The 18678-nt window shown below is 43.9% G+C and overlaps 2 protein-coding genes across 2 annotated transcripts in view; one reads left to right on the top strand and one right to left on the bottom strand.

Annotated features, from left to right (window-relative positions):
• Positions 1 to 8904: 8904 nt before the first annotated feature.
• Positions 8905 to 17980, bottom strand: COPS4 (COP9 signalosome subunit 4). The gene is made up of 10 exons (XM_042049996.1): positions 17684 to 17980; positions 16502 to 16581; positions 15617 to 15768; positions 14499 to 14602; positions 13581 to 13734; positions 12328 to 12478; positions 11806 to 11976; positions 10401 to 10516; positions 9971 to 10055; positions 8905 to 9475 (listed from the first exon to the last, which is right to left on the bottom strand). The coding sequence occupies exons 1-10, from the start codon at positions 17758 to 17760 to the stop codon at positions 9342 to 9344; spliced, it is 1224 nt and encodes a 407-aa protein (XP_041905930.1). The 5' UTR covers positions 17761 to 17980; the 3' UTR covers positions 8905 to 9341.
• An 86-nt stretch (positions 17981 to 18066) lies between these two features.
• The window catches only part of LIN54 (lin-54 DREAM MuvB core complex component), a 41325-nt gene continuing 40713 nt past the window's right edge, over positions 18067 to 18678 (top strand). The window contains exon 1 of the mRNA XM_042049991.1: positions 18067 to 18238. The gene's annotated coding sequence lies outside the window, so the exon portion shown is untranslated. The remainder of the gene's footprint in view (positions 18239 to 18678) is intronic.

Here is an 18678-nt window from a genome sequence, read left to right as displayed (position 1 = left end):
ATGGGACTCAGCTGCTCATTAAGGGAAACTACCCAGTTATTTCAGCCTCACAGGTGTGGAGATGCAGTGGCTCTCCAGGTCACCATGCACAGCAGCCATTTCCAGGAAACAAAAAAACAACTGCATGGAAAACATGAATAAAACATATCCCATGCAAGGCAATAAAGAAAAGCCCTTATCACAAGCTGAAACAATACCGCACCATTGATTCTTTAAGATATGCCCCAAAACAACTAGAAGGTTTAAAGAGTCACTTTTTAGCAGGATATAGCCCAGAGAATATTTTAGGTACTAAAACTGATGCCATTTTTACAGTGACCATTTGTACTATTAGGTATCACAACAGGATATTTTCACTTGGGTTTCTTAACTCTGCTGCACATGCTTTAACCTTGTGATCCAATTTCATTCAGAGATTTCGCACTCTATCAGAATCAGGCCCATGTCAGCATATTTCTGTGGAAGTGCTATCAAAGTGCGCCCCCTTTTCCTGCAACACCAGCTTTCACAAGTGTAGTTCTGCTAACTCAAACTGGGGTCTCCTTCCCAGGGACTCCCCATGGGAAACAATCGCTGCTGCTCTTGCACAGCTGTAGCACTTTGGGACATCTTTACAGCCCCATGGCTGCTACACTGGAAGATAGGGCACACTGAGCTGCCAGGGTTCTAACTCTAACCCATCCCAGATCCTGTCCCAGCCACATGAACAACACAGGACAGGTTTATAACTGTACCTAGCACACAAAACAGTTGGTGAACACCCAAAACTGGCAACCTAGTTATATTTGCTGTGAGACAGAATCAGTGTTTCATTTCTGAAGCCCTTAAAATATGAGGCAACAGATTCCCTTCCCATGTACTGTACCTAATATTTTTAGAAATCCCAAGCTGGCTTCGTGGTGCTCTCGAGAAAATCAATCCAGCTAAGGACAAAGGGCTTCCCACCAAGATGGAATATATTTCATTTTGTGAGAATGCAGTGATTTGTTCTAGGCCTGGCAGGTTAAGATTTGATTGCCAGGTGCTGGTGAGAAAGAAAAGCCAACCATTTGCACAGACTCTCTCCTATTTTAGTGCAAGCTAATACCACAATCAATGCTGATAGCAGCCAGAAGCAATTGCAGAATGTCAACAATGGAAGAAAATGCCTGACAGCTCTACAAGTGTGGGAAGCAAGAAACTTTGAGTGGCACACAGAACATCTTTAACCATTTTCTCCCTTAACTATCAGAATTGTTTTAGATCCTCAGGAGCAGGTAGCAGCTGGCTGGTATCAGTCTCCTAGTCACACACTTGAGCAAAAATAAGCCATCAGTAATGAGCACACTGCTTTCTTCCCAGCTCCCACAGCATGCATAAACACACCTGAACATCCCCAATGCCTGCTGTCAGCACAGGTGGGTTTGTAAGAAACCTCTGATACAAGAGAGTTTTCTGCCATACCTCCTCTTCCTACCAGCTGCAGCTTCTAGTAGGACTCCTCTGTGCAGGCTGGTGCATGCAGCAGCTTGGCAATGAGATTAATGGTCACAAGGCAACAAAAGTGAGATCAGGGTAAAACCAGATCCATCCTTGGGCAGAGAGAAGAGGAGCAACTAGCTATGAAATTGAATGCCTACACAACAGGACACATAATTGAATTGTCAGGGTTTTTTTCAATTAAAAATTATGGAAGAGTCCAGTGGGATGAAGTATTACAACTGATAATCCAGTCTGTGTCCTTTAGAGGTCTTTTACCCATCTGTCTCCCAAAGGCTGTCCACATTCATACCAGGAGGCAGCATGCTGATGGGATTTTAACACCAGCATCAGTTTGTAAATCATGTTCAGAATCAGCAAAATGCCACAGGCTCTAGATGACAGCAGAAGGCATTTCTGAACAACCCCACCACTCTGCTAACAGCAGCCCACACACCTGCAAGGCAGGGCAGACTGATTTGAAATTCACCCACCTGCCCTCTAATTCTCCCCAAGTATCCAGCTGGGTCACTCATCAGCACTAATGTCAATGTCTGTCACTAGAAGGCAAGGCACAATTGGTATTAGCTTCTCACCAATGTTTGATAGCTCCCTGGAAAATGTTTTCCAGACTTGACTGAGGCAAGCCACAACAACAAAAACAAAGGAGTGTTTAACATGTGGCAATACATCCTCTAGCAGCTCACTTTCTGATCAAGGAATTTAAATATGTATTGCATTAATTAAAGTCAAACTGTCAGATGAAATATGATCAACTTATTGGAAAATATAACATAACCTTCCCCTCAGACCCAGAAGTTAATGTAGTTATTATTTGATGCACTTGATTGCTTTGTTGTCTGTCCATAAATTTCTGATGTGGCTCTGCCCCAAATACAAGCATCACAGAATGAAAACAATTAAAGGCTACGGCATGGCTGCTGTGCAGAAATGGGTAAGGTAAAAGTCTCTTTTCACCTTCAAATCACTTCACAGATTGAAAAAGCTTAAGGCTTGAACAGATCGTTAGGGTCATGGTGTCTGACCTCCTGTAGATCAGACCCTTAAATTGCACTGTTGCCTCTGGACTAAACTCAGCCAGTATTAATTGACTAAGCCACTTTCCAGCCAGGCAGCCATTCTGGATTTCAAGACAGCAGAACACTGGAAACCTATCCTTGCCCTTTGATAGTGAATTCCAGAGCTTAATTCCTGCTCTTAGGAACTGCTGCTTTGTTGTCTCATTACAGTTACATGTTTTGAATTTTTACCCATTTGTTACTTCATCTCTCACCCTAGTTCCACAAATATGCTTTGCATGGAAGAAAATGGATAGTTAGCCACTCCAGGGAGTTCTGAGAGAGCTCAACAGCATAAATTCCTCAGGTCCTTCCTAAAAAGTATTTACCTTTTTTAAAATCAGTCTAACCACACTTGACTGCATTGTCCATATGTTTTAACACAGCTTTAAAAGCATGTACCAGTATTTTGGGCTTATTTCTCTTAGTGGCTTAGTCCAGTACCAATATGCAGGACAAAAGGCAATAAAATACTGACATACCTGTGTCTAATTTGCATGCAGCCATTTCAGGGCTATTTTGCATTAATGACTCCCCTCCATCCAGACTACCTTACCGTACCAGTCTGTCCTCACTGTCACACAGCACCCACAAACATCATTCGATTAGCTATTTACTTGCAGACTGTAAGCAGAAATACTGAGCTGTGGCTGTTTCTAACAAAGCCCCTCAGCTGATAAGGATTCCCTAATCGACAGCTAGAATGACATCAGCTCATTAATGCTTATCCTTTCGGCTCTGAACAGCTAATTCTTGCAAGTCACAAGCACCTGTGAAGTTGGGTACCTCTTGTCCCCTGCACAATTACTTTTTCCAACCCTACTTAGCTTGTTTGCTAGCACCTGCTTCCCTTTAAGCCATATTGACCAGCACTAATACATTCCCATCCTATAATTGTTTATTGAGTGAACCTCATTTCAGTTTTGACATATTTTCCCTGGGACTACTGACAGAATAGCCAGGCTACTGATGAGCCCTAAACCAATGTGAGCTCCTAGTCCAGCAATCAGCTCCCATCTGTTTATCTCTTCACATGTGCCACAAAAAGGAAAACATTACTTACAATACAAAGGCAAATTCCAGCTAAAAACCATACATTAAAAAGTCATAGTAAATCTGAAGTACATGATAAGGATTTGGGATTTTTTTACTGGGAAAGTTCTAGCAACTTTTGCAAGCAACAATAAAAAAATCCTTCTGATCCTGTCTTGGGTCTTCAGTTACCCCTACAGTACAAATACGCCTTCCCAGGTATATTAGCCCCACTGGCTGGGTATGCATCCTGAATTCCCCAACAGCCTCCAGGAAATCCATAATCTTGCCCACTCTGCTAATCCTCCCCTGGCTAGTAATCTTTATTCTGCATGGAAGGAAAAAGCATCTGATCAGAGAAGATGCCCTCAGGTTAGGGGAGCAGGTACTGAGCTCCATTAGCAAAACCCCACAAATCAAAGCTACTGACCAGCTGCTGGTAAAGGAGGCTTACAGGAGCAGGTCTGGATTTCCAGCCCTTCAAAAAGGAGATGACAAGAATGGAACGTTGTCGGAGCACATTCAAGTAACAAGACATCTTACAAAGACTGCGAGAGTTTAAAAGACTCTCCAACTATTCCTCTCTGGTTTTATCCATTACTGCAAAGTAGAAATACATAATGACAATTATCTGTTTTCAGATAATAAACATGCTAATTCAAAGGACAAAAACCTAGTCATATGGCTGCCTATAATGCTACAAGTTATGAGAAGTCACAACAAAATGCCATATCCAACACAGATGAACAAGGCAAGGCAGTAGAAACTATAGGAAGTGACTATTCCCCAGTCTTCAGAGCAGAAAATCATGGCTGGTCATGGACATTGACCACATGAAACAGTTACAAAGTACTACACATACCTTACCATTTTCCTCTAATTTTATAGTCAGTGTAGTACCTTAGGCCTATCCCTATTTAGTAGAGACCAGCTAGGCAGAACATGCTGGAAAAAGCAGTTCCTGTCCTTCCTGGCTCTTAAAACCCCTCAGAAACAATCAGTGCCAATTGTTACATGATGGTTTAATGGTGCTCAGGTGTGCAACCAGAGTGCATGTTTCAAAAGCAAAGTCACAGCAGCAGGGCAGTGTTTTGTACCCAGAAATAAAGTACCACACAGGCAATAATGGAAGCATTATGTACCCTGAAGCATAGAAGTTCCAACAATGACTGCAGCATTTGAAAGCCAACAAAAATATAACCATGCTGGGACTCACCCAAAGCTGTGAGGTAACTGATAACACATGTTTTCCTCAATCCTTGCCCCAAACATGCTATGAAAATATATCAATTGCTTGACTTACAGCATGGTAACTGATCTGGTTCCAAACCCCCTGCCATGGGCAGAGACACCGGCCCCTAGACCAGGTTGCTCAAAGCCCCATTTAAGCTGGCCTTGAACACTTCCAGGGATGGGGCATCCACAACTTCTCTGGGCAACGTGTGCCAGTGCCTCACCAACCTCACAGTAAGGAATTTCTTCCTAATATCTAATTTAAGCCTGCTCTCTTAGGATTTAAAGCCATTACCCCTCATCCTGTCACTCCATGCCCTTACAAAGTCCCTCTCCAGCCTTCCTGTAGGCTCCCTTTAGACACTGGAAGGTGTTATAAGGTCTCCAGGCTGTACACCTCAACTCTCTCAGCCTGTCTCCATATCAGAGGCGCTCCATCCCTCTGATCATCTTAGTGGCCCCCTCTGGACTCACTCTCACAGGTCCATATCCTCATGTTGGGGACCCCAGAGCTGATGCAGCACTGCAGCTGGGGTCTCACCAGAGCGGAGCAGAGGGGCAGAATCCCCTCCCTCGCCCTGCTGGCCAAGCTGCTTTGGATGCAGCCCAGGATATAATTGGCTTTCTGGGCTGCAGGCACACGTTGCCAGGTCATATTGAGCTTCTTATCCATGAACACCTCCAAGTCCTTCTCCTCAGGGCTGCTCTCTATGCATTCTCTGCCCAGCTTGTATTTGTGCTTGAGATGCCCTGACCCACATGCAGGATCTTGCACTGGCCTTGTTGAATTTGAGGTTCACAGTTCACACAGCCCCACCTCTGAAGCCTGGCAAGGTGCCTCTGGGTGGCATCCCTTCCCTCAAAAGCCATAATATTATAAGTTCACACTGTTGCAACAAAATGAGTGCTGTGCACTCAGTATGAAGTATGCTGACAGCCTATTTTTCAGTCTAATGTTCTTAGTCTGGTAAACTTTTTTACTTCGCTTTTGGATTTTTTTTTTTGCAATGAATAATGAAGTTAGAATAGTGACTACCACAAAGAATGAAAATATAATTTCATAGAGAAGTAATTTCTCCTATGTAAAGCAAAGTACCTGAGCCCTAAACAAAAAAAAAAAAAAAAAGGAGATGAATTTGCATGGGTGTTGTTCCCCTAACAGATTACTTACATTGTTTTCAGGTTTCTTCATAGAAATCCTTTTTCTAGATAAATGCAACTCCTTGTACTAAGACTTTATTTTTAAAAAAAAATTGCTGAACTACCAAGACCTCATTTATCCCAAATTCAGTCCCGCATTATACTTAAAAACATATTATATATTGTTTTGAATCATCCTGTGAGGCATCCTGTGGTAATTTTTACTCCCTTATTCTGAGCAAAGTTCTCTTTTTGTCATTTTTAGCTTTGGTGAAGGGAAAACTTTCTGTACCAGGGGACTGTTAGTTGAAGTCAAGAAGTACAACCTAAGTAACAAGCTTCGTAGCCTGCTCTGAATACAGCTAAAGGCTCACAAATCTACAGAGCCCAGAGGCCAATTAATTTGTTCTTCTGTGCCCAGTATGGATGAGCAGAGTTTAATCACAAAATAAAACCGGGAATGTGCTGCTCTTCCACAATCCCTAAGGCCTCAACGTGGGTTATGTGCGCTTAGCTCTCCATCTAGCGGGGAGCTGCTGGCTTTGGCTCCCGGCTGAAGCAGGAAGGATCCCCGGGCCAGCAGTGGGGAATGAGTTCGAGGGGGCTGGCACTGCTCTGTACACACGTTTGATAAGCAAACTTTCCTGTCTGACCGCTCAGGAGCCGCTCTGTCAGTCACACTCCCCCCGCCCCAGGCTGTCGCTGCTGGGACCGAAGCCCCTTGGCAGCGGGGGGTTCCAGTGACCTGATGGGTGCCCTGTTTGAGTCCCCACACACCCCACACTCACACAGTCAGACAGGTTTTCCTCACTGGCTGGACCCCAGGTTCCCAAAGCAGAGTCCCACTCATCTGGATCCTAAAAGTAATTCAATGGTGGTGCAGCAACACCATAACAGCTTGGGTTGTGCTTCTGCCACCAGCACTGTGTGTGTTCCTCATCATCCCTCTGTTTTAATTGAGCATACCTGCTGATTTACTTTAAGGAAAAAGAAATAAAAAGAAAACTTTCAAGCTATTTAACCACTGCCCTTACAAGTAACAAACATAACAGAATTAAGGCCAGAAAGATTGCCATGGAGTGGTAACGATTATCAATATAAAATCATGAAGAATTCTCTAGAGTCACTTGTTGATCAACTGGTTGATCATTTAACTACTCATCTAATGTGAGAATGGTGGATCCAGTTTTCCCTACCTAAAACTGTTAACTGCAGAGTAAGAATATAGTAAGACAGTGTATAGCCCCTCCCATTTATGCTCATACTTGGATTTTTGTGAGAAAATGTTCATTAATGCTTCCATGTCCAGGTTGTATATCATGTACCTGTATCTCCAGTGGGCTGGGCTGATACCACTGAGCATGCTTTCTTCACTCTTTCAAACTCTTTGCACATCTATAACATATTGGAGCAGGTGTTCAGAACCATTCCCTTTATCAATTTCTGTAATGCCTCTAGTGTGGGCTGGGCAATGTATCACAGCAATTTCTGAGGGTAATTGTACTTACTCTAATAAATTAGATCTTCCCTGATGATGTGAAAGTTACACACTCCTTCCATAGCATTCCTGTTGCATGACATAGCCCAAATGCTGCATGTTTCAAGGGTGCAACTTCTGCTCCTTCTCTGTTCATCCTTGCTGGAAGTGGATCTGCTTCCCTCACCTGTCCCTGGCTTACCACAGCATTCCCAGACTAGATCTTGGTTATGTCAGGGGCCATCACATAAATCAGTCTTGGCTTACTTGAAATATGCATCACCAAAAGTCATCTTGGCTTTGAGGCTCGAGTTTGGCCACTTTGGGTCTGTCCTTTCAGAAATGGTTCAGTAGAACTATTTACTGCTTTCCAGAAGTCAGTCCTGGCCCACAGGAAGAAAAGGTCCACAAAGCAGCTGTGAATACACTGGTATGGCTTTTTAGAACTGGATTCTCCGTTAAGTGCCAGAGTGAAGCAGCAAATAACCTAAATGGGAATGTACATGGATGGCATACACGGCACACCTCCATCTGCAAAGGGCATGCTCCAGGAGAAGAGCTCTGTGCAGAAGTCAGAGCACAAGCAACAAGAAAAACAACAGGCTCCAAACTAACAGTAACAACATTTCTGTTGAGGGGAGAGAAAATTCTCAGCCAGTACCACTTTAAACAAGTTACATGTCATCTGCCTTAAAAATAGGTGGTCAAAATACCCTTCAGCCTACTCCCACCCTTTATGTCATCACTTTGCTCTTACTTTTATCATGCTGTTGTACTAAGATGTGCAATACCTGCACAGCAAGGACAACATTGTAATTGGGTCTATACTCACTTGACAGTTTCTGAGTAGTAGCAGCAACACACCTCGAAACAAGACACCTGTTTACAAACATGGACAAGAACAGCAAGTGTGCATGCTGCTCTTTCCTGTTTGAAGATTTTGATTTAATAGCAACTAGTTTCTGCTGTGCTTGACATCCTGAAACCTTATGAATTCCTTTCTTCAGGGATGTTTGCCTCATCATCCAACTTGGTTTTGTTCCTCTAAGAAGCTGAACAACTGAAAAATATAATGGATCCAAGGTATGCAGCTAGATATGTAAGAGTAGATGGAGTTTCCAACAGACTGGAGATAACCAAGCATAAAAGCCTCTGAAGACCCAAATATTTGTCGTGATTTTTAAATGTGTGTATCTGGCAAAGCATAAGGATGGGTAAAGAGTGCCCAACTCCAGACTAATAAATGTCAGAAGGGCCACTTTCATACTTCATTGCTGTGCATAAGCATTTCAAGTTAGTCCTGCTTATCACATGACAGCTTGATCTGCATTTTATAAGCAAAGATGGAAAAAAAATATGGTTTTCATTTAACATTTTCAGGGGCTGAAAATGCAATTATAAAAAATTGATTTATTTCAAGTTACTGTTTAAGAAAAAACATGAAAACAAAACCAAACAAACCAAAACCACAGGTCCTTACAACACTTAAACCAAGTGGCTTATCTCAGCCTTTATTAGAATAATTACAACTAAAAGAAACGTGGTGCTTCTATTTTCACAGCAGGACACGCATCATAGGAAGTAATAGGCTACAAAGCTATAGCAATACAGTGGAAAAAAATAAAATTAAATAAACCAAACCCAAAGCTTGCTGCAGACATTACAGCTTCTTTTAAACGGAAATCAGAGTTTTCAGGACAAGCAGAGTGCAACGCAGAGGCAGCAAGAGCATCAATCTAAGCTCAGAGAACTGGGAGCCTGTCAGACCAAACATGGTATCAGCTAATCGTGTCCTAAGCCACAGTGGAAGCAGAAGATAGGCAAGTGCAGATGGTAGGTTTGTTTGCTTCCCAGTCCTGCTCAGCTTGCCCCTGCTGGCACAGCAGGCAGGTGACTGCCTCCCTTCGGACAGCGGGGCACAGTCACTGAGCCATCTGGGCCTCCATGGCCTGCGCTGTCCATTCCGGGGCTGTCTGACTGATCTTCTCCAGCAGGTTGTTCACTTGGAAGCACAGCGACTGAATCTGCTTGTCCCAAGTTGGCAAAGCTTCACGAGCTGAAAAGAAAAGAAAAGAAAAAACAACCCACACTAAACAAAGCAAGTCTTAGCAATTCCTCTGCCTTGTCAACTGCAACCTTTCCTTTTGCCACCACCCTCACCTAACTCACAGAGGAAGCCTTCCTTGCAGTGACATCAGGATCACTTCTGTACTCAAAAGCTACAATTATTCTGGCTGCCTGTTACAAGCCTAACTCCTGCATTGGAGCAGATTAGACAGAGAACTTCCTGGTGAACCTGTTCCTAGAAGGAGACTGATGGAATAAATTCACACTTTCCTGTGGGTAAGAAGATGCAGAGCAGGAATGAGTGAAGTGTCAAAGGTTGTCCCTTATGGCCAACTCTGCCACCTCCTGGCCACAGAAGGACGAGCCAGCTCACTTTGGGCAGAAGGGATTAATAAACTTAGTATCCTTGGCCTTGCAGGCACCACCTCGAAAAGGTCACTCTGAAAGGCGCCAAAAAAATAAATTATACTGTGGTTGAACTTACTCTCAAAATGAACAATTCCATCAATCTGATCAATAAATCCATTCATGCGACCCTCAGTTATCATCTGAGAAGCGATCTTCTCTGCCTGGAACAGCAAGGAAAGATGTCAGAAACTTTGTCCATTCTCAAAGAAGTTAGAAATTATTCAGACTTAACAAGGTCCACACACAGGGGGGAAGGAACCTATAGACAGCACTCATTATGAAATGATTAGACAAACTATCAGTGGCCTAACGCCACTGTTGTTCATTCAACATTGTGTACCTCCCATTCTCATAAATGTGCCAGATATTTAACCTTTCTCCTAATATGGAATATTTAGTGATTCCCTAAAATTTAACTGATTTTCCTAATATTTACCACAGATATTTTCTCATGCCATTCATGCTCCTTGTTTAAAAAAAACCAAAAAACGGTAGAAAATGGATACCTTGGCTGCAGGGATCTCTAGTAATGCTCCAAGCTCTTCAAAGGTAATGTTGTTGTAAAGTTTGCTTGCAGATAATAAGTTGTGTTCAATAACAGCTCTGTCCAGAATACTGGAACCTTTAGGGTTAGATGAGAAAAAACCCCCAAAACATTACTATAAGACTGAAATATTGGTTTATATAGCAGAGCAAATGAAACAACGCTTCTCTTTTATTTTTCTGAAGTGCTACATGTGCAGAAGGTCCAGATGCATCTGCCTTGCATCCCTGTTAAGCAGCGCAGAGACAGTGGACAAAAACAAATGGATGGCACATGGCTGATTTTAAAACAGATAAACCCTTTATTTAACTTCTAGAGTAAGTGGAGCCCTTGCTACAAGACTTAATGTCTGAATTGAGGGGGTTTGACCTCCTGTGATCCTAGCTTGACAAATGGAAAGACCATTGGGGGTTTTCTTATTATTCATCACGGCTCTTAGGGGTACAATTAACCTCTCTCACTGTGCTTGTGATAAACCCTTATCTGATGTCTCTCTTCTTGACTGAACAGTTTTCAACAGTATAACTCATTTGCCCCTTAACCTCTAGCTGAAGATAAGCACATTATTAAATACCAACTAACCTGCATTCTTTAAGGACAAACAGTACAGGTTATAAATGAACAATAAAGTGACCCAAAGGAAGGAATGCAGCACATTGGTAGCAAGTACCTTCAACCCAGTTTTCACTTCTGCAATTACATGGTTACTTATTTTTCCTCAATCAACGATTATTTTTCACTAGGAGGATTTTCCTGATTCAGAGGTATTTCATGCTTACGTATTTTTCCACTTTGATATTCTTCCCAACTAGAAAACTGAGACTGGTGTGTTTAGGATTCCAGTGAAGTCATTACTTGACATTTTTTCTGACTGTTCAGAGATTCCAGACTTAATGTCATGTCAGTGGAGACATGTGTGAGGTCAAAACCATCCCCTCACTATGTCACCTTCCTGTCAAGTCAGGAAGCAGTTCAAACAAATGTGTCATCAGTACAGACCATTTATGGCCTACATGCATGTCATGGGTTTCTAGGCACCCTATTCCTAACAGTGCCTTAGAAGCTCATGAGGACAGAGACTCAGTTAGAAATACTGGGAGGTTGTCAGTGAAGAGGACTGTACATGGACAGGGAAAGAAAATTTGACAAGTTATCTTCCAGAAGAGTATTTCAAAACCTTAATGGCAAACCAGAAAGATGAACTATGGCTAAGAAGCTTTACTATCAAAGTACATGCTGAAAAGTATTTTTAAACTAATGATATAAGCAATACTAAATTCTTTTCCATGACACTTCTTGACTGATTTGGGAAGTCTAACTCCCACAGATGAACACCTAGCATTACAAGGTTTTAGAGAAGTGTGTACCATCAGCTGTAGTCGCTTTCTGGTGAGGCATTAGCATAGCTGCAAACTCTTGCAGTTGATTTCCACGGATAATTCTGTCGAGATACATTTTCTCCAAGATCCCATAGGCTGCAAGCTGCTGGCATCTCTCATCCTTGAAGAGAGTAGCAAGCATGCGGGAACGCTGTTGCCCTAGGAAAGTCAAGAGGAATTCTCATAAATGACCACCAAAGCACCAAGTATTTGGAGGTGAACAGCAGAAAGTTACCATCTTTTTTCCCATAATACATGCAAATAACAGCCAACAAAGCTCTACTGAAGAAGGAATTTGGTTGTGCTCGGTTCAAAGGCAAAGACACTGAACTAATCCAACTCTGAGCTAATAGTGTGCCAACAGGTAATGCTGACACCATGTTCACAATTTTGGATTCCTCACCAAATCTTGTCACAAGGTACCTCCCCACAGGTAACACACAAGCTGATTTGCTTCAGGGGAAATACCTATGTCAGGTCTTTTACACAAACATGTAAGGTGTATTTTACCTGCTGATGCCAAAATAGTACAATGCAAAGCATGTTTCAATGCCTCCAGCCGCTCAGTTTCATGGACTATGCTCTTGTAGGACAGCTCGTTGTACCTTTGGGCAGCCTCAATGAACTTTCTTCTATAGTCGAGTACTCGAGCATAGCAAACCTAGAAAGGAAGGATATCTCAGAAAAAGAAAAGCAGCAGAGGAGGCTGCACAATATAGGTGTGTAAAAATTGCATGCTATCAAGTGATAGCTCCCATAAATATTGTTCTTCTGCTTCCTAGGGAAATCTGCATCTTCAAGGAATTAGCTTGACTTGAAAAGTCCTTGCTAAAGTACCATGGAAATCAAGTTTCACGTGTTAAACACTACAAATGTCTAAAAGCCAAGTATTGAGCCTAAGTAAATGAAATATTGTACAGCTGGTACTGTACTCGTGTGAGTTTCCCCTTCACTACTGACACTGATAGCTACCACTTAGGCAGCAATTTATGATTCAAGTGTTTGCTTTTCCCTTTCAGCACGGTAACACCTGATATTTCTTCCTTCCTCTGTGCTTTTCTACGATTCACAGAAAATATTTACACTTTCAACTGGGTGTGCACTTCAAAACGTAATATGGGATGAAGAAAAAAGGAAAGGGAAAACCAACAAACCAAAAACACCAGATGCTGAGCTACTGCTCACGGCACATCTGCTTTGTGACATAGAATTTTAAACACCAGCCCACTTGACCAATTCCATTACACTGTAGTCATCACTGCTCACCAGTTATAAAATGGTTTGAGAAATTTGTGTATGAACTATGTACTCAGTAAACCCACAACAAAGCAGGAATGTCAGCAGTTAATTTACTACATAAGACTTTGTGCTACATTTATGTATGGGACTTATTAGTTAATTACTAATAGGGGGGGATAGGAGGACTTCTACTGTTTCTAATATTGGATGCCGTTTTTTCTCCCTCTTAGATTTATAGACAAAGGTGGAGGCAGTATTTTCAGCAATATTTCAGATGTTTTGAAGCCTAATTTATATTTTCTATCAGTAAAGCTGGCATTTAAAGAACCATTACAGACTTATCTCCAAATGGTAAGGAATGAGTTAATTATTGCTACGACGTGTCTCTCAAGCTCCCAAAACCATATAGCTTTTCCCTTTGTCTCTTTTCTCATGATGAGAGTTTTAATGGCAGTGCATAAAAACATCTCAATGTGGAATTGTCTCCCTGTAGAAAGAGAAAGCAATAAAGCAGGTTAGACAACCTTATAATGGATTTGCAGCTGTTCATTAGTTGATTCATTCTGCAGCAGGGAAGCTCGATTAATGTAAGCTTCTGCTTGAACTGGGTCATCATCCTCCAGATACAGCCTGGCAATTTTCAGGTAGGTCTCCAGTTTATAATCTACATTGTACTGTCTGTAGGGAAAGAGAAAAGCAAGTGCTCAGAGTTGCTCCAGAACTACCCTTGCTCTTAACTCTATACACTTATTATGATTCTTAAGCACTTGGCAACATTTGCTTTACCCTGCTTTCTTCTTCCCTACTACCAAAATTAGTGTTTTCTGTACAGAGTAAGAAATTTGAGATGAATGCCAATAGAGAACTGGCTCCTGCAAACACCAGTAGAAATAATGCAGTCCACCAAGACACAAATCTACACTCTCATAATTTGTTTTTTGTGGACTGGAAGTTTGCCACCAGTGGTGAGCCACTTGAGTTAAGAAGCAACCTTGCAGTGCAACAAATAGGTGCTAAATAGGCAAAACCTACAGCAATTCCTTCTATGGGCAAACTGAGAAAGGGGAAAGGACTGCCAGAGAAAAGTAACAGCAAGGGCTCTCAACATAAAAAAACCCAAACAAACAAAACAAGCCAAAACAAACCCCACTTCATGAACACACCAAAGAATCCCCAACTGCATTTGTTATTATCCAATTTCAAACTATGTCTTCATTTTGAACTGAGAAGGTTGACACGTGGAAGAACTGCCACCTTTCAGGAACCTTTCAATAACCTTAGAAACATTTTTGCAAAGTACTATTAGAAAGACTTGTTTATCAGCACTAATTAATAGTGGGTAACTCCTGCTGCAGCAAACCCCAAAATTCTCACTCGCTGGTCTAGATCAGTAGAAAGAGAGAGCAGGTACAGATAACACCACAGAACAGGATATAGCATACTTTTGCCCTGTTTCCAAAGGGATCCCCACCAACACTTGTGCTGCATTTCTCCAGTCTTCCTCTTTCTCATAGATTGATGCAAGATGTTGCCTTATTGAAGCCACCTGAAGAACAATAAAATCAATAGCAAAAGTAGCCACCGTTTATAAAGCTTTTAAAAAGACAAAACAAATCTTTCAAGAACTGGACCACCAAAAGTCACAAGCCATTTTTTGCAGTTACACCTCATATCATGCCTGTGAGGTATGAATGAGATGAACTGTTAGATTAGATCCTAATGCAGAAACTTCTACTTTGGAGAGCAGCTGTCAGCAAGCAAAATATCAGTGCTTACAACCTGGCTTTTTAAGTGGAAGTGTGGGTAAAAAAAAAATCATCTGATATATTAAATTTAATTTATGCCTAATCATGATGACATAAAAGCAAGCATGTTCAGCTCAAAGTAAAAGCTGCTTAACAAGACAAAAGGTAAAGAGAAGCGAATAAAAATCACTTCAGAAACTGCCCTGACTTTCTTCTCAAACACTAGATCCTAAGGACTTTTTATATAAGCAACTTCTCTAAGAACTCTCAGATGATACTGCACATTCATACAACAAAACACAGAACTGAACTGAAAAAGCACAGCAGCACATTCAGTAGTGGAAGAGAATTGGGATTGCAAGAAAGCACTTTTTCGAGGTAAAATGGTTATGGCTAAAATAAACACACAGAGAAAATTCATTTATTTTGAAACAAAAGCTATTTGTCAGGGTGCATGCTCTTTACACCGTCTGACTGTTCTACTACTCGGGTAACAGGCAATACTATGAGTAGCAGTCTGTCTCTCTAGAGCACCTCCAGCAGGCTCAAGGATTGTTTCATTGTAACAAGCCAATTTCTGGTAGCAGAGGAATTACATGTCCATCATCATGATGAAGTGACTGTCATCTTTGCACAGTCCTAAGTGCTCTCTGCATTCAGCTCAGGTTTTCCATGTACAGGACTGCAAAACTGGACTCTAAGTAGGAATATCTGTTTTGAACAGCTCTTTGAAAGGCTTGAAATAGTCAGCAGATAAGGAGGGGAAAAACCAAAGCCAAACCCACAAGCCAAAACCCCCCTCATTGATTTCTCACCTGTTCTTCAAATGAAATAACTCTGGGCTGTATCTTTTCCAAGGTGAAGTGGTAAATTTCTTTGGCTGTGCTGTCAGGGAGACTTGGAAGATGGGTACAGAAATCTGTCAGCAGCTGCCGTGAGATCACTAGACTGACATTCTCATTCACCACTGGTTCAGAGATGCACAGAAGAAAAACACAGAATGGATGCCATATTTGTCAGTACCTTCACTGCAGGTGATAATTTGCTTTTATGCTAAATTTGAATATTTCAATTTTTAAAACGGTATGCAAGTAAGGGTGACTTTTTTTTCCTTTTTTTTAAAAAGGTGGGTTTTTTTTTCTTTCAGAAACTGTTTACACTAGAGGTCACCAGAGTTCTAACCCCTGACGGATAAAAAATGAATTTTTCACCTTGATTTACAGTTCTCGGTTGCTGAAATATCTTGGACAAAGCACATGTTTGGGCTAAATCTCACTAAGCTTATTCTCGACTTTAAAAACATTTTAATAGATATAATTTACAGAGATGTTCAATAAGCCAAACACCCAAACAAAAAATCCCCCTAACAATTTCTTGGCAGTTTTACAAATGGGTGAAGAAGGAGGCTGTCAGTTTAAATACCACCTGGCATCCAGTACCAACTTTAGCACCCAACAGAGGCTGCTTTGTTTTCACCTTCCAGCGCTGACAGGTTGGAAAGCTGTAATAACCACAAAGCTTACAAATCCATTCCCTCTTCACTTCCAAATGTGGTGATGAGGGTTCCTCTTCCTGTTGTGTCTGAGGTCCAACAGGACCAAAATACATGGCATTTACACAGCCTCACATAGAGCTAACAAACACACAACCCCACAGACCGCTGGCTTTCACTCAGTGTGCAACCACTTAGATGCACTTACTTGCTTCTACAAAAGCTTTCAGAGCTTCAAGCTGTTCCACACCCGACAGCTGAATGGCTTTTTCCAATATTTGACGGTACCTGTCCATAAAGAAATAAAAAAAAGGTTAAAAATGACATTTTTTTTCACTAAGAACTTCTGCCCCTCTGCTTACTTTTCATGTCAGAGCCCTATTTTTGCTCATATTTTGTATGCTTGAAGGTGGCAATTCTCCAAACAGTTTGTTCTCAAGTACTATGAACATTCACCTGGAATTGGCACCTAGCTCTTCTTAAAACCCACAACTAGATTCTCAGGTAACAGAGCTCATAGTTTTTGTTATCTAAGAATGTATGTGTGATTTTGGAGGTTTAAAAAATTAATAATCATATGTCCAGGATAGTGCATAGAAAAAGTAATGAAAAGTTTACTGGTCATAGATTAACCAAGGTAGTCAAATGTTCAAAATGCCACACTCTATGCGACTGGGTGATAAATATTATGTTACAGCCACTTGACATTAACACAGGTGCACACTATGTGTTTTCAAGTGTTTATTGCTGCAAAACCCAGCAATTTCTCTTTTCTTGTTTCAGCAAGCTAATGAAACTTTGTCTCAGTGTGTGCAATACTGATAAACTACTACATCCGCGTTCAAGCTACATTTTGAAGGCAAAATTTCCAAGGTTTCACACGAAAATCCTACAAGTGACACAGCTCCCCTAAAACACAAGCAACTGGACAGGGAGTCAAGGAATTCCAGGTGACGGATCTGCATCTGACTGGACTCTCGAAGGAGTGAAAACCTACGTGACACATCACGCCACGAGCAGCTCAACCCCTGAGGGCTGCCGTCCAAAATCCTCTCTTAATGAAGAGAATAAGAATTATTACTAATAACAAAAGAATCACTGATATACGGCAGCAGAGGAAAACAAATTCCCCGGCCTCCCGCTGTGGCACAGCCCAGGGGCAGCAGCCGAGCCCTGAGGGGCGCCGGACGGACACGCGGGAGCCCGTGAACGAAAAAACTACACAACCACGAGGTGAAACCTTTCTGTCTCCTTTTTATTTGAAGAAACGCGGCCGCCGGACACGATCCGCCCTCTCAGCGCACGGCGCCCCTTCACCTTCACCCCGCGGGCGGCTCGCACCCCTCGCCGCAGCGCGGGGAGGCGGCGGCGGCGGCGCCGGACAACTCACTTTCCCGCCAGGTCCTTGTGGGAGCCGCTGGAGTTCATCAGCTGCGCCAGGTCCTGCCTCACCGCGCCCGCCGCCATCTTGGGAGCCGCCTCCTCCCACCATGGAGCCGCGCGCGCCAGCGGGAGGGGGGGCGGTCACGTGACGGGGGAGCGCGCGCGGACCGCGGGAAGGGGCGCGGGCCGGTGGGCCCCGCGCGCGGGCGGGGGGGAATATCCCAGGGAGCTGTCCCACGGGATTTAAACCGCGCGTGGGATAAGGCCGGAGCGGCCGCCTCCGCCTCCCGCGGGTGGTGCCCGCGCGTGGCCCCGGAAGCGGACGGCGAGGCGGGGCGGTCCCGGAAGCGCGGGGCGCTGCGCCGGCGGTTGCTAGGGCGGCGCGGTATTATGGGATGCGGCGGGGGAATGGCGCGGGGCGCGTGATTTTGAACAAACGCGGCGGCGGGATCGGCGCGGGTGCGGCCGCCGCCGCCGCGGCCGCCGGGAGCGGCACCGGGGCACGCCGGCACTGGAGAGAGGCATCGCCAGCGGAGGAAGAATAAGAGCGCCCGCCCTCCCGGTGAGTGCGAGGGGCGGAAAAGCGGCGGCAAGAGGACGGAGAAGGGGGTGCGAGCGCGGCTGACAGCCGCCTCCCGCCGGGAAAGAATAGGCCCGGCCTCACTGTGCGCTGTCCCCGTGGCGGGCCGTGCTCCCGGGTGGCCCTGCCGGCCTCCCCGGGATGGCGCGGACAGTCGGTCCCGGCCGCCCCTCCGCCGCGGGGCCGCCCGCCCGGCGCGTCCCCTCCCTGCCGCTCGCCGGGGTCGGCTGCGCCCGGAGCCGCGGCGGAGCGGCGGGGTCACGGCGGCCCCAGGGCGCGGTGAGGCTCCCCCTCGGAGCGGGCTATGCGCGGGACCCGCCGGTGCGGAAGGGGTTGGGGTTCGCGGCTCGGGGGCGGCGCCGGGGCGGGGCGGCGGGGGCAGGTGCGGCGGGGGCGGGAGCGGCGGTGACGGGCTGAAAATG

This window comes from Corvus kubaryi, unplaced genomic scaffold (assembly GCF_017639235.1).
Source record: "Corvus kubaryi isolate FWS band 111438036 unplaced genomic scaffold, C.kubaryi_AGA036_p1.0 71, whole genome shotgun sequence".
In the NCBI taxonomy this organism is placed as follows: Eukaryota; Metazoa; Chordata; class Aves; order Passeriformes; family Corvidae; genus Corvus; species Corvus kubaryi.
Note: the sequence above shows the minus strand (reverse complement) of the source record. Positions and strands in the feature narration are given on the sequence as shown.